Raw genomic sequence first — 14,125 nt, forward strand, 5'->3', positions numbered from 1 at the left:
TTGTTTCCAGCCGGAAGGGACGTTTTTTTTTTATTATCGCTCCACTGGAATTGTAGGCAAAAATCCTCTCTCAAAAAACCACACGATTTTCCGCGTTCTCTTTGCCGTCTGTGTCAATTTCACCCTGTGAGATTCGGCTTTTTCACATCTTTCGCCTCTTTTCCACCAGCCGGGGGGAGGAGAGAGAGTGTGTGTGGTGGAAAAACAGTGAAAGTTTCCCGTGCGAGCGCTGTGCCCGAAAATGTTGGCTTTGTCGGGGGTTGTGTGGAGAGTGGAATCAATAGGGATACACGCAGTGGTATTGTTTAATTATGTAACTTTGTAAAACTATGGAAATTCAGCACTTAAACACCAAGTGTGGAGACACAATTTGTCACTATTGTCAACTTTTCATTCTCTTTGCGCTCTCACTGATGGGAAAGTCAGCTTCATTTTCCTCCAACTCTTTGCCACAGCTATTCAACCAGTGTGTGTGTGTGTATTGTATGATGTGGTGGAAAAGGGTTTTTTTCCTTCCTTCTTTCTTCCACCCTTTCCCGGAGTGAGAAAGAGGGAACTTGATGGTCAGGAATTGTGCCTACGCGACAACTTCAAAGTCCTCCACCAGCAGAACACACACACGCTTTTCCACACCAGGAATAATAATAAAAGTTATGTTGCCTCAAACACACGAACGAAGTGTGTGGAGATGAGTAAGGAAAAAAGCCAGATTACACGGCAAAGAATGGCTCTTCACACTGATATTTCCGGATTCATGTGACGCAAAATGCCTCAAAATTGTCCCTCACACTGTGTCCAATGTCCTGTCGGTGGCCACCACACTAAAAATTTCAACACGAAGCAGCTCCTTCCGTGTCTGCACTGCGTTTACTCCGTAAGCGTAATGTTCTAATATGCCGTCTCTCCAATTCTGACATTCTCACTCAAGTTCTTTTTGCACTTTGCCTCCTGCTTTCCCTCTCTTTCACCGACTTTTCCTCCACATCACACTTTTCCTCGTGTTTTCCCAACACACTCACACCCCACCGCCCATGATAATATGTAGTTTTCATGGCGCGCGCATGCTGGGGCGCCGCTCTTCCCGCGCCACTTCCATGTCCATATATATGTATTCATGAAAAGAAAAGCCCTCATATGTATTCCACATTCGGTTGCCATGTCGATTTCGTTGGAAGCATTTTGAGGGAAAACAATGCGCAAATTCTGTGACGCAGACGATGTTCGAAATGAGTGAAACACACACCATTTATGCTGTGTCCTCTCCAATTGCGAATTTCGATAGTTCACCCTGTTTCAACTCCGCATATCCTCGAAAGCTCTCTCTCTCTCCCATATTTGGGTGACTTTTGTGTGGAATTTCTCCCTTCATAATTCACGTTGCAGAGATATAGTCAATTTTCGGGACGATTCTGGGCAGATTTCGGGGCAAATACAGGAGAAGGATAAAGTTGTCACACGACTAAATGTTTTCAATAAAGAGACTCCTTAACAAAGTCCCTCGGCAGGCTTTGCAATTGAGGTAAATTGTGTGGTGTCCTTTTGACCTTTTTTCCCTCCGTCATAGATTTTCTCCCCAAGGATTTCTCAGTTTGTGGGCATATTTTGCGCAAAAGTTCAATGGATGAGTGGCATGATTCCTCCTTCTATAAAGCATTGTATTGGAACTTTCCTCAGTACATAAAGTTTGTTTAGATTTTTCTCTATATGTGAGTTTCTTGGCCTCTTTTCTCCAACACAACCTCCGTAACTTGTTGCGTCACTGTGCGTTCCGGAAATCAATCCTTCAACTTGCAAATCCCTTTAACACTCTGTGCTGGTAAATTATGCTCTTGCCAAAATACTGCCAACACAGAAACTGAAGGAAAAACAAGACTTTACTGAATTGAGAAAAAGCAATCTTTCGAGTGTATGAGAATTTATGATTCTTGCAGTTGAAAAAAGGATAAGCTTTTCATTCTCCGTGAATAATTCACTACTCTTTGGGGGCCAATTAACCATAATAATACTTCCCCTTTAGCGGAACAACAAGCGAAGGCCTTGATTTTGCCTCCCTCGATGTGAAAAATAGAAATTATTATTTAATATGCATGAAATGTGCGTCACTGGCTGTGCTAGTTTTGTATATTTTCCCACAAAATACTTTAAAATTCCTTCAACTCATAGTCACAAATATCTTCTCATACATCTTATTTATTGATCCACTCATTTCAATCAATGTTTCAAAAGTCTGTGCTTACTGATATGTGTCAATTTTGGTTTATATTATACTAAAAAAGAAGAGTGCTTGCAGAGTTACTTTGGTCGTCGTGATTTGATCGCTTGGAGTTTTCTGCACAAAACTTGATTATCCAGCTGTATTTGGCGTTCGCGCTTCTTCCTATTGATTGCTGCACTTGAAGTCCTTGAATTTGGCTGAAAGTCCTGTAATCAGGAAGATCATGATATGCAATTTGTGGGAATTCTGATTGAACTTGCAAAAAAACTCACACTTTGCCTGAGAGAGCAGCGACTTGATCCGGCTGGGCGAAAGATTCTCTCCATGAGGAGGCGGTTTTGCCTCTCAATCTCCCACATTTGGTCATTTGTGAAGGTCAAACTCTGTCTTGTGCCATTCTTGAAAGGTCTCCGTCGCATGGGCGGCAGGGAAATGTCATCGAGGGCAGAATGGAGGAGGCTGACGTTGAAAAGGTGAACTCCCTCGGGCACATTGCTTTGGATTTCCACCTCAAAATTTGACTCATACTCAAAGGTTTCCTCATCATAATCCTTCTGTGAATCCACGAGATTTTCCTCGCGACTCTGCTTGACACTCTGTCCAGTGGTTTCTGCATTGTGTTGTGGTTCACTGACTTCCTGGACGGAGAGATTTGATGATTTTTCCGATGTTGCCACTGATGCAATTTCCTCCTCTGGGATTTCCTCGTCCTCCTCCTCCTCATCGGCAGTCTCATCAATTAATTCCACCATAGTCTTTGGGGTCTTTGCCATAATCACACAAAAGTCGCCTCTCTCTCTCTCTCTCTCGTCCAGCCCCAGGAGGGATTAATGGATGGGAAGGAAGGAACAGAAAGTGGGAGAAAGGAAACGGAAAAATACCACCAACTTCCACCTGGCAACTGGCCAGTGAAACTACTGAGAGCGTCACTCGGAGGGCGAAGTTTCCCTCTCTGGTGTGTGCTTATATGGCCGAGGTGCTGTTGAGTGGACACGGAAAAAAGTATCGATCAAACCCTTGTTGAAGTTCGTTTGTCCTGGGCCGTGTGGGTGCCGCGTTTTAATCAATAAATTTCATATTCAAATATTGGAGTTTCAAATGACTCTCCTCTTCATTCGGTGACACGAAATTCAACTGCTCACTTGTAAACGCGCTTCGCGAACTCCACTTTCCGAGTGACCAGACGTATTATTCGCACGGCAGGACGGTAAATTGTGTGCTGAAGAATGGGTTGGAAAAGCACTTTATTCATTGGTTGCTAATAATGTTATTTTCTCTGTGGCATGTTGAGGTGAATGTAATTCAACGGTGGTCATTAAGTATGTATGAGCAATCGATAGACAAACTGACGATTTCTTTAAGTGATGTTCCCTCTTTCAGATCGAAATCTAGGTCTTTTCACCGCGTAAAGCAGAACAATCACACTGGCTTCTTGAGCTGCATAATTGTGATTACAGAGTAAATAGAATCTCAGGCAAGAAACTAGTTCATTAAAGTGAATATCAGCTAATATTTATTCACGTTCAGACAGCGGGATCGCGAAGAGATGTCTTTGGACTAAACTATTCTCGTGAAATCTCAAACTACTGCACTGAATTGCGTGCGACAATTTAACAAATAGCGCAATAAGGGGAAAATCACTCGCGATTTCAGACTATTAATTTTGTGATTATTCAATATTTCGTTCGATTATGCTTAAAAATATTGAAATATTTGATTATTTTCTGTATATTTTATTAAAATTAATCCGATTGATTATTTGTGGCAAATTTTCTGACTCTTTTATGCTATTTAAAGTAGAATTTTAACTAAATATTCTGAAAATATTTAAATATAATTAAATTTATTTAAATATTTGGTCAAAAATATTAAATATTGAATTATTTTGCAATTTTACTTGGAAAATATTAATTTTTGATTATATTTGTAATTCAAATCAACATTTAAATATTTTATTGAGATCATTAAAATCCCTCAAAAATTGTCCAGTGACTTTCCCCGTGTTTTCTATGCAGAAAAGATTAATTTCCTGGGAAAAGGTGACCTCAATGGTTGCATTGTTTGCTTTGAAACGAAAAAAAATCATCTCGCAAATATTAGCATTGTTTTGTAAATTACTGTTGATTATTGCAATTAGAAAAACAGCTTTTTTTTGGCAATTTTGCTCGTGTGTGATCAAATTTTCTCCCCCAAAAGAAGCTGACTTAGTGTAAAATCGCCGAAGTAATGGTTGATGTGTGTCTTGGCGAGAATTCTAATCATCTCTTGTCCTTGGTCACGGTCTCTGAATTTTCTTTCACTTCACGTGTCTCAATAGCTCGGGTTTTTTTGCGCTGGAGTGCAGAGAGAAAAAAAACATAAATAATTTATAGTGTGACACAATTGTATTTTTTTTTGCCGTAATGCTTGATTTGTGGACACAAATTGCATGAAGATACAGAGCTGGCAACAGCAGCGATCGGATCGAAGAGAGATCAGTGCAATGATACACATTTCCATTGGAATTCCGTGATTAGAGGTGACTTAATTACAGTGATTGAGACTCATTGTCGCGCGCTGGAGATTTCAATAAATACACTATAAATCTTCGTGATTGGCGCTGGTGTCCTTTGATAAGGGGGAGGATTTAAAGAGAGAGAGACTCCTCGCGGTGTCACCAAGGATTTCCTTCTCGCGAGCACTTAGATTGCGACTCTCAAGTGGAGATGTATTGAGGGAATGACGGTCGTGTGTCGATCAAAGTCGGAGTCCGCGCGTTCGCAAGAAAAGAGGGGCGCGCTCTGTGAGACTCTCTGTCTCAGCAGAATGGACTTTACATGCGCTTTGGTTGCTCAGTCGCTAACTTGACCAGTGGCAGTTCGGTTGTAAACTTCCTCCAGTCAGTAGAATTGGTGGAAAAACATCTCTGTGATCTTGTGCTTTTCTTGCCCTCTCAAGGATCTTCAACTGCAACTCTTCACTGGGTGACTTTCCTTTTTTCTCCTTCACGCTGAAGTTGTTGTTTGTGTTGCTGAGTGGATTTATTGAGCAAGGATGGGCAACTCAAATTCGATATGTGCTGACAAGAATGACGTGAATGGCCACAATGGGTGAGAAAAATTCGCATCATCTTCCATTGATCACCTCACATGTCGCGATCACTCGCTCCTCACATGTGGAAGTGTCGCTGTTGTGTCTCCCCAATTACTCACCCGATAATCGCGAGCTGTCTCTTCCCCATATATCAAGATGCATCCACTGTATATTATGTAATTTGCAACTGGTTTTCTACAGACTTTGCGCGCAGAGATAAGGAAAATGTCTAGGCACTTGGGCGAAAGATCACACTTCGATCAGCTCTACTATCGGTGCTTTTTTCCTCCTTTCTTTCTTTCTTTCTGCTCTGGGTGAAAATGGTTTTTCACTGCTTCTCATAATTGTCGTGTAATTTCATGCCATTAAAATTATTAGAAAGTTTTGTAATTTCTACAATTGTCGGAAGATTACGAAGAAGTGAGAGCAAAAGGAGGTTCATTGACTTGAACATTTTGGATCTTTTATTCAATTCATTCAATTCGATGATATTGGTGCTTTTTTTCTTTGACTCAATTGATTGATTTCATAATGAAGGAATGAATCAGTGTCTCAGTGTGATCTTGAAAATGTCTTGAATCCATGGAAAAGAATAATTTTTGCATGACTAGAAAGAAAGACACACAAAGAATTACAAGTTTTCACGCATGAAAGAATTCATAACAAAGAATTTTTTTCACTTTGCGCGTGTTTAAAATCCGGGAGTGATTAATAAATGTTGGCAAAATTAAATTTGCGTAGACACAAAATCAATGCACGTGTGGTGAAATATTAGGAATTAAATTTAATGGGGCTTTTTGGGAAATTGAATTTCACTTTGGATGCAATTTGATAATTATTTACCAGCAAAAACAAATTGGGAAATTTGATTATATAATCAAATCGATAATCATCAAACCTCGCGCAGAATTGAAATTAATACTTTCATTGCAAATTCGATTGAAAATAATCAGTTGTTTGATGTGTTTTCCACAGAAAAACTCTATGCTGAGAAAATTATACGATTTTTTGGATTGAATTCACGTTAAATCAAACTTGATCTTGTAACTGGTTTCTCTCTATCACGTTGATTATAACTAAATTGCATCTTTTGGTGATAAGAAAGATGATCCCAAACGTTGCATCTTTCAGCGTTTTGTCGGACTTATCAGATGATTTGCAAAGCGACTGGCAATAATAGCTCAAAGAAAAAAAACATTCGCAAAAAGAACTTCTCACTTGCTGAACATAAATCTTACTCAAACTGACTTAATCATCATCGCCAGTGAATTTCCCGCAGCTTTAGCGATTTGTCATTATGAGAAGAAAAATAAAAACTCGTCTCTCCTGAAATGCCTGAAATTGAATCAAGAATGACTTCCCAGTCGATTGAGAATCAGGTGAATGCGGCGTGATGATCGCCGTTTTGCTGAGAAGAGACACGCAATTGATGATGAGTTGTTGTCTTTTTCATGGACGAAAATCTAATGGACAGTTTGTTTTTATTGTGGCACTCTGGGTGTGTTGCCAGGCAACACATGTTTTATCACACCACCCATAAGCTTTATCAACCAGAGCACAGAATTTTTGCCTCACGCCGAGTAAACACCTTTCGATGTTTAATTTCCCGAGAAATTGTCTCAGTTGTCTCATGTTTTGATTGTTTGTGCGCTGAAAATTGTCTCTTTTTTTTACCCTTCCTCTGCTTCCACTAAATATTGATTCAATTGACCCGCCGAATAATGTCGAAATTATTCCATCCATGGAGATCAATTTGTTGTTCCCTGGGCGATTGGCTTTTGTTCGGGGGCCCGATGAGCAAAGTGTCAGTTTGTGGGCAACTTTCCACGCATTCGAGCCTCTCTCTATATTGCCTGTTTCACCTTCTAATACGTCATCATCTCTCGCTTTTTACAGTGTGTATCGCAACGGCGGAGTGGCAGCCCATCGTCCCCACGAGACGCACGCGCGAAATACAGAGACAAAGCTGGGCCACCAACACAAGTGCTCAGGCAGCCCATCAGGAGGTGGAAAATCAGTCGATTCATCGGCTTATCGGTTAGTTGGCAAAAATCTCTCACACGACACTCATCTTTCCCTGGGCAATCTCTCTCTAACACCGAAAAATTCCCTGCTGTCTCTCAACTCTGTCCCTTGAATCTCCCACAGTCGGTGCTTCTGTACGAACATGAGTGACTACAAGAGTTTGGATCGCGTGGGCCAGTGGCCAGCGGGTGATTTTCACGATTCCGAAATCCCTGGATCTCTCTCTGGTCTGGACAGACTCCGGAATGGACGATACAACAAGGTATGTTATAGAGTGTGTAATAAAAAGTTTCCATTCATCTCTCAAGAGACACTTTCTTCTCCTCTCGTCTCTTTGATTGTCCGTGAGACGCAGAGAGACAAGAAAGCGAAGAAACTGACATTTTGTGCATGGAATTTTACCAAATACTTCCCCCAAAAACCCAAAATTAAACAACACGGGAAATGAAGTGGCAAAAGTAGTGTTATTGTGCCTTTTCCTCTCAACATTCTCATTCTCAACAGAAAGAGAACTGTTTTTAGCTAAAACCAAATTGACTGCAGAGGTCATTGAAAGTGAAAAACCTATTTTGCACCACCCAAAAGACCCACGAAAAGAAGGGGAAGGAAGTTTTCTATTGATTGTTTTGAGCGTTTTAAGGCTTGAGCGTAGAAAATGCGGTGAAAAAAGATATAATATTGGCGGAATGCATTTCATTTTTTTTTATTTCTTCAACACTTAATAATTCAACCGTTCAGATGATGAAGGAAGGAAAAAAACCCACAAATTTCGGTATAAACTGATTTTTTTTGTCTTGGCAAATCACTGAGCAACAGTGAGAGAAGCAACAGAGTTGTTTGGTGAGATCGTAAAAGTGTTTTTTCGCGAGCTGAAAGGAAGTGTTGTTGATGTAAATTAGAAAAAAAATATGCAATTAGATACTTTTTTGGCAGTTTCATTTGAAAGTCCGCCTTGAACTTCCCAAATAGTGTGTTTTCCGTGATCTTTACCTTCTCGATCACGATGGGGATCAGTGCGTGTGGCACTCGAGAGTGGCGTGAAGAAAAGGCATCGCTGTGTTGGAATGATTTTTATTCAAATGAGCATCACGATACGACTGGGTGATCTATTTTGAGCCTTTTCAGCACAATATTCTCAGTATGTACAATGTCACAGATGATCGTGCGAATGCATGATTGGGAGAAACCTTCCTTCAAGTTCATTGACGATCTCTTGACGCGCAAATTTCTGTGTCATCTCTGACTGTGATGGGCATCTGAGTATTGCGCCATTCAAGACACTCTTCATTGAGCAGTGTCACGATCGCGTAACACGATGATTTCCATTTCGACGGGTGAATCGAAGAGTATGGAAAGTAAAAAAAACCCACAAAACACCTTCTAATAATTATTTTCTGAATTATTTTCATACATTTTATTGGTATTTATTGAAAATTTTGACAAAAATATGGCAAACTTAATAGAAAATCATAAAATATTACTTTTCAGAGTCAATTTTTAATAGTTTTTGAGTGTATTTTATCTAGAAAAGTTCTAAAAATCAACGTGAATTAAGTGAAAAAAATATAAGAAATATTCAGTCAAAGTCTAAGAACATTTAGGAGAAATTCTGGAGATTTATAATTATTTTTCAAAGCGGTTTTTCATATGTTTGACTTCAATTTGAGGCAATTTTCTTAGAAAAAATCTACGACGTAAACTATGAAAAGTTGACTTGTCATAGTTTTCGATTCACCCGTCGATTTGTCCACAGTGACTAAGACAAAAGCACGTCAGAAATGGTCAATGAATTCCCAACTTTTCCTATTACTTCTCTGCAAAAATACCCACTGATCAATTACTGAATTTCCTGTGTTGGGGTTTTTTTTCTTAGTTTTAGCCTGATGAACGCACAAAAATATATCTTTTATTTAATTTCACCTTGAATATGATGCTTTGTATGATGCAAAAATTGACGTAAATTTGCTCAACATAGTTTTTTCTTACACATTTTTTTTTTCTTTGAGGTAAATTGAAGAGGAAAGTGAGTTGTTTATATGATTCTTGTTGCCTTCCATGAAATTACATCATCAGAGAGAGAGAAACACTTGGCTTACGATGATCGTGTGCCACAGAGAGAGAGAGAGAGAGAGAGAGAGAGAGAGAGAGAGAAAACCTACAATTTGCTATTAGAGCATTTTTATTGTGTGATTTGATTCATTCCTTTCAATCGTTTATTATGAGATTTTGAGCAATTTGTGGGGCTTCTGACACTTTCAATCCTCCTTGATGACTTATATGATGTCGCATCAGCCAATTTAACTACTTTACCAATTTAATATGCTAACATTGAAAGAAGAGAATTTTTTCTTTTCCAATTAGTAATGCCATATCGATGCGTAAGGCATGTCAAAATAACTTCCCTTTGTGAGTCAAGTTTGCCATAAAACTCATTCTATGGGTGAAAGGAAGTGTAGAATTGATGAATATTGTGGGAAATAAATGATTTCCAATGTAGATTGAACGGCATGATGAAGAGATGGAAGAAAAATAAGGTGTGCGATTAGAATTGCAATTGACATTAATTTAACATTCGCGCGCGCGAATTGTTGAATGTTTAACGTTTATTAACGTTCTTTTTCACACACTCGTGGGACTTCTCTTTTCACTCCACATGCGTTCAATTTCTCGAGCCACTGCTCGACATGGTGTTTGACCTATTTCGTCAGCTGATAGGCGATTAGTAACCTTTTCGCTGAGTCTCGCATTGACTGAGAAAGTCGAACTTGAGCAGTCTTTTTTTTTCTTGCCACTCCGATTGTGTTTTGTCTTTTGCAACACGTGACTTGGAGTCTGGGAGGAATTTTTTTTTTTCGTTCATGCTGAGACGCACATAATATAGAGCAAGTTTTTGTTGTGTTGGAAAAGTGTCTTGAACTCTCTCGTGATCGAGAGCGACTGGAGGACAATTCGAGTGACTTTGAATGACACATAAACTCTCCATATGTGTGGGATTGGATTGCATTTAAAATCTCTTTCTGACGTGCAATGATGTCTGTTAAATTCGATCACAGGTGTTCACACGCGTCACATGCTTAGCGAGAGAGAGAGAGAGAGAGAGAAAGACTGGAAGACGTGAATGAATCCCAAGGATGAAGGAGGAATTTAATTAATGCATTCTCTAAATTCCTCTCCGTGAATAATTCTTTTCTCGCTTTAACGCAATTTTATACCCTGAGGAGTCGTTGTGACTTTATTTTCATAACATTTTGAATAAGCTGTCAAAAGTATGAATTCGTTAAAATGCGTTGACAGAATGTTATTCATGAAATTTATGAAAATGACATTTTCAAGTTAATTAACACAAAGTTATTGGATTTAAATTGTCATTTGTGCACATTTCAATGCATTAGATTGAGGTTATGTCTTTTCAGACATCCTGAGATCTTTTCCGAGGAAACTTATTGGCTTTTCAAAGCTTTTCAAGTGTTACAGTGAAGACATCTTCGTACTATTTCGTCCTGTTCGCGTTTGACAGCAGAAATTCGTATTAAATAAACTCTTAACTGAAGTTTGCAACGTCTTCTTGTTCGTGTTTTATTCTTACTTAACACTAGCGCCGCTTGGCGGCCGCCAATACAATCTATGAAAAGCTGTAAAGTTGCAACGATCCCTCGCTCTTGAGAGATTATGGTGAGGTGGGAAGAAAGGTATTTGAGGCATAAAACATCGTTGATAATGCCATTATCTCCTCTGTCCAATCAATTGTCGCGATATTGATATAATATTCACTTAAATTGGGTGCTTTTTATTGACTTATTGAGCCATTGCGTGCTCGAGAGAGATAAAAGATACTCAGTGTCATCTTTCGTCAATTAGCGAGACACATTTGTTACTCATAATATTCCACCTATAGAAGTGACCCATAATTTTTCCTCCTGACCCTGTTTACCAATTCCAGTACATTTCCATACTGTAAACTACTCTTAAAGTTATGTTTTTGACTCTCTTAGATGTTCATGTCATGCTCGAGGGCATTACAATGGTGTTGATATCCAATTTACTGATCTAAACGACCTGATATCGAGAGTGGAAATATGTTTTCTCAGTATCACTTTCAGAAGCCATTCTAAAATTGAAGGGCCAACATTATTAAATCAATCTATACACACACTCTGTGTTCCTCCAGCAATGAAGAGAGAGAAAAAACATGTTCTTTTTCTCTGTGACCTTCTTTTTGTCGAATGTTTTCACGTTGTGTGCGATATCTGGACACTAATTGGCGTTGTTGTATAATTGCTTTCCATGAGGTGTTAATCCATGATTGAAGATTGGTGAATTGCGACAATTTGAAAAATTTTGTCTCTACCTTAATTGGTGAATGAATTGTTCTTGTAATTTGTTACTCATGCAATTGCTATAGAATTGACCTAGAGAGAGACTTTTTGAAATTTGCATCTTTTCGCCATCAACATACTTTTATGGGTGTCTCAAAATTACACGGGCAAAACCCACAGAGTCAAATGGGAGATGATTTTTTTTTCTGTCGTGGATGGAAAATTGCGCTCGGGTTAATTGAAGGCTCTCTTTACTGCTTGTGTGCCATTAAAATCACTCAGCATTTCCACAAGGGGGCTTATTAGATGGAGCATTAGGAGAGATAATATGCGTTCTCTCCTCTTGTCAGTGTTTTGATATCAAGGCGCATTTTATATCGACAACTTGATAATTGCATTTTCTCATGTTTGTGAAGAGAGAAGAGAAAAAATAAAGATCGACGTGCATGAAAGAAGTCTGAAATTGCATCCAATTATACAATAGAGTGTAGTGATTGAGCGTGTTGGGACTGCTGAAATTGGGCTTAAGAGTCAAATTGATGGCGAATAGATAGCAATTAGTGATAATAAAAATTTTCTCTGTCTATCATTATGCTAATGTTGGTGTCTTTTTGCAGGGTTTGGCGTTCACGAGGAAGGAGAGAATGATGCTGGGCATTCACGGACTGCTGCCGGCACGCGTGAAGAGCGATAGTGAGCAGGTGGAGCACTGCGTGATACTGCTGGATCGTCTGGAGAATGAGCTGGACAAGTTTATCTACCTCATGAATCTGCTGGATCGCAACGAGAGGCTCTTTTTCCAGGTCATGCAAGCCAACACAGCCAAGATTATGCCACTGGTGTACACACCGACGGTGGGATTGGCGTGTCAGAAGTACAGCATGATCTATCAGTGGCCACGCGGGATGTTCATCACGATCAAGGACAAGGGACATGTGTATGAGATGCTGAAGAATTGGCCGGAGCACGATGTGCGGGCGATTGTTGTGACGGATGGCGAGAGGATTCTGGGCTTGGGCGATTTGGGAGCCAATGGAATGGGCATTCCGGTGGGCAAGTTGGCTCTCTACACGGCATTGGGTGGCATTAAGCCCCATCAGTGTCTGCCAATCACGCTGGATGTGGGCACAAACACGCAGTCCATCCTCGATGATCCACTGTACAATGGGCTGAGGCAGAAGAGAGTCACTGGCGAGGCGTATGATGAGTTCATTGAGGAGTTCATGGTGGCTGTGGTGAGACGCTTTGGGCGCAATTGTCTGATTCAGTTTGAGGACTTTGCCAACGCGAATGCATTTAGGCTGCTGGACAAGTACAGGAATGACTATTGCACATTCAATGATGATATCCAAGGAACTGCTGCTGTGACTGTGGCGGGAATTCTGTCATCGCTGAAGGTGACAAAGACCCGCATGAGTGACAATGTGCTGGTGTTTCAGGGCGCTGGTGAGGCTGCCTTGGGCATTGCCAATCTCTGCTGCATGGCGATGGAAATTGAGGGCTTGTCACGTGAGGAGGCGAAGAAGAGGATTTGGTTGGTGGATTCGCGAGGATTAATTGTGCAGAATCGTCCCAAGGGTGGTGTGACGGGTGAAAAGGTTCACTTTGCCCAGGAGCACGCGCCCATTGACACACTGAAGGAGGTTGTGGAGACAGTGAAGCCATCAATTCTCATTGGAGCTGCCGCAATTGCTGGTGCTTTCACGCCGGAAATTCTCGAGATGATGGGAAAACTCAATGAACGTCCTGTAATCTTTGCCCTGTCCAATCCCACCGCCAAGGCGGAGTGCACAGCTGCTGATGCGTACAAGTACACCGATGGACGTGTTATCTTCGCCTCGGGATCACCATTCCCGCCAGTGGAGCACAATGGGAAGACATATCACACGGGACAGGGCAACAATGCCTACATCTTCCCCGGCATTGCTCTCGGTGTCATCTCGGCTGGCTGTCTCACCATCCCGGAGGAGGTCTTCCTGATCTCTGCCAAGGAGTTGGCTGATCTTGTGCGTGCCGAAGACTACGAAGTGGGCAATGTTTATCCGCCGCTGGAGCAAATTCTCACGTGTTCTGTGAAAATTGCCGAGAGTGTGATGAAGTATGCTTATGATAAAGGATTGGCTCAGGTTCAGCCACAGCCGGAGAATTATGAGGAATTCCTGAAGAGTCAACTCTACAATCTCACCTATCCCAACTGTTTCCCGGCGGTTCACGAGTGGGATTAGGTATCTTGTCCTGTTTTCTTCATTCATTTCATAACTTCTTTCACATCTTTTTATTTTCTTATCCTCACAAAAGGCAGTTCCGCTTGAAAAAAAAAAACGCATCGAATTGTTGTATCGAAATTTGAGGAAAAAAAGGATATCGAGTGATATAAAACGTTGGCAAAGCGAACGAATTTATATACAGGGCGAATATTGATGTAGAACAGAAAATTGGGAACAAATCGAACAAATTGAGAATGTTGCATGTTTTTTGTCTCAGTATTGAAATTTCT

At 40.4% G+C, this 14,125-nt stretch overlaps 2 protein-coding genes across 4 annotated transcripts; one reads left to right on the forward strand and one right to left on the reverse strand.

The window, feature by feature from the left end:
* The first annotated feature begins 1,322 nt into the window (after positions 1 to 1,322).
* On the forward strand, positions 1,323 to 14,090 carry LOC132258550 (NADP-dependent malic enzyme). Of its 3 annotated transcripts, XM_059755890.1 has the most exons (5): positions 5,011 to 5,304; positions 7,184 to 7,324; positions 7,436 to 7,574; positions 12,246 to 13,853; positions 13,927 to 14,090. In XM_059755890.1, exons 1-4 carry the CDS (start codon positions 5,249 to 5,251, stop codon positions 13,851 to 13,853), a joined length of 1,944 nt encoding a protein of 647 aa, XP_059611873.1. In that variant the 5' UTR covers positions 5,011 to 5,248; the 3' UTR covers positions 13,927 to 14,090. The 3 variants fall into 3 exon arrangements, with proteins under 3 accessions (XP_059611872.1, XP_059611873.1, XP_059611874.1); XM_059755889.1 differs by lacking the exon at positions 5,011 to 5,304 and adding an exon at positions 1,323 to 1,519 and having other exon boundaries at positions 12,246 to 14,090; XM_059755891.1 differs by lacking the exon at positions 5,011 to 5,304 and adding an exon at positions 5,524 to 5,638 and having other exon boundaries at positions 12,246 to 14,090.
* On the reverse strand, positions 2,111 to 3,148 carry LOC132257843 (cilia- and flagella-associated protein 97). Its single transcript, XM_059754882.1, has 2 exons — positions 2,488 to 3,148; positions 2,111 to 2,421 (listed from the first exon to the last, which is right to left on the reverse strand). The coding sequence occupies exons 1-2, from the start codon at positions 2,986 to 2,988 to the stop codon at positions 2,293 to 2,295; spliced, it is 630 nt and encodes a 209-aa protein (XP_059610865.1). The 5' UTR covers positions 2,989 to 3,148; the 3' UTR covers positions 2,111 to 2,292.
* Positions 14,091 to 14,125: the final 35 nt, after the last annotated feature.

Source organism: Phlebotomus argentipes, unplaced genomic scaffold (assembly GCF_947086385.1).
Source record: "Phlebotomus argentipes unplaced genomic scaffold, Phlebotomus argentipes genome assembly scaffold_4, whole genome shotgun sequence".
Classification (NCBI taxonomy): Eukaryota; Metazoa; Arthropoda; class Insecta; order Diptera; family Psychodidae; genus Phlebotomus; species Phlebotomus argentipes.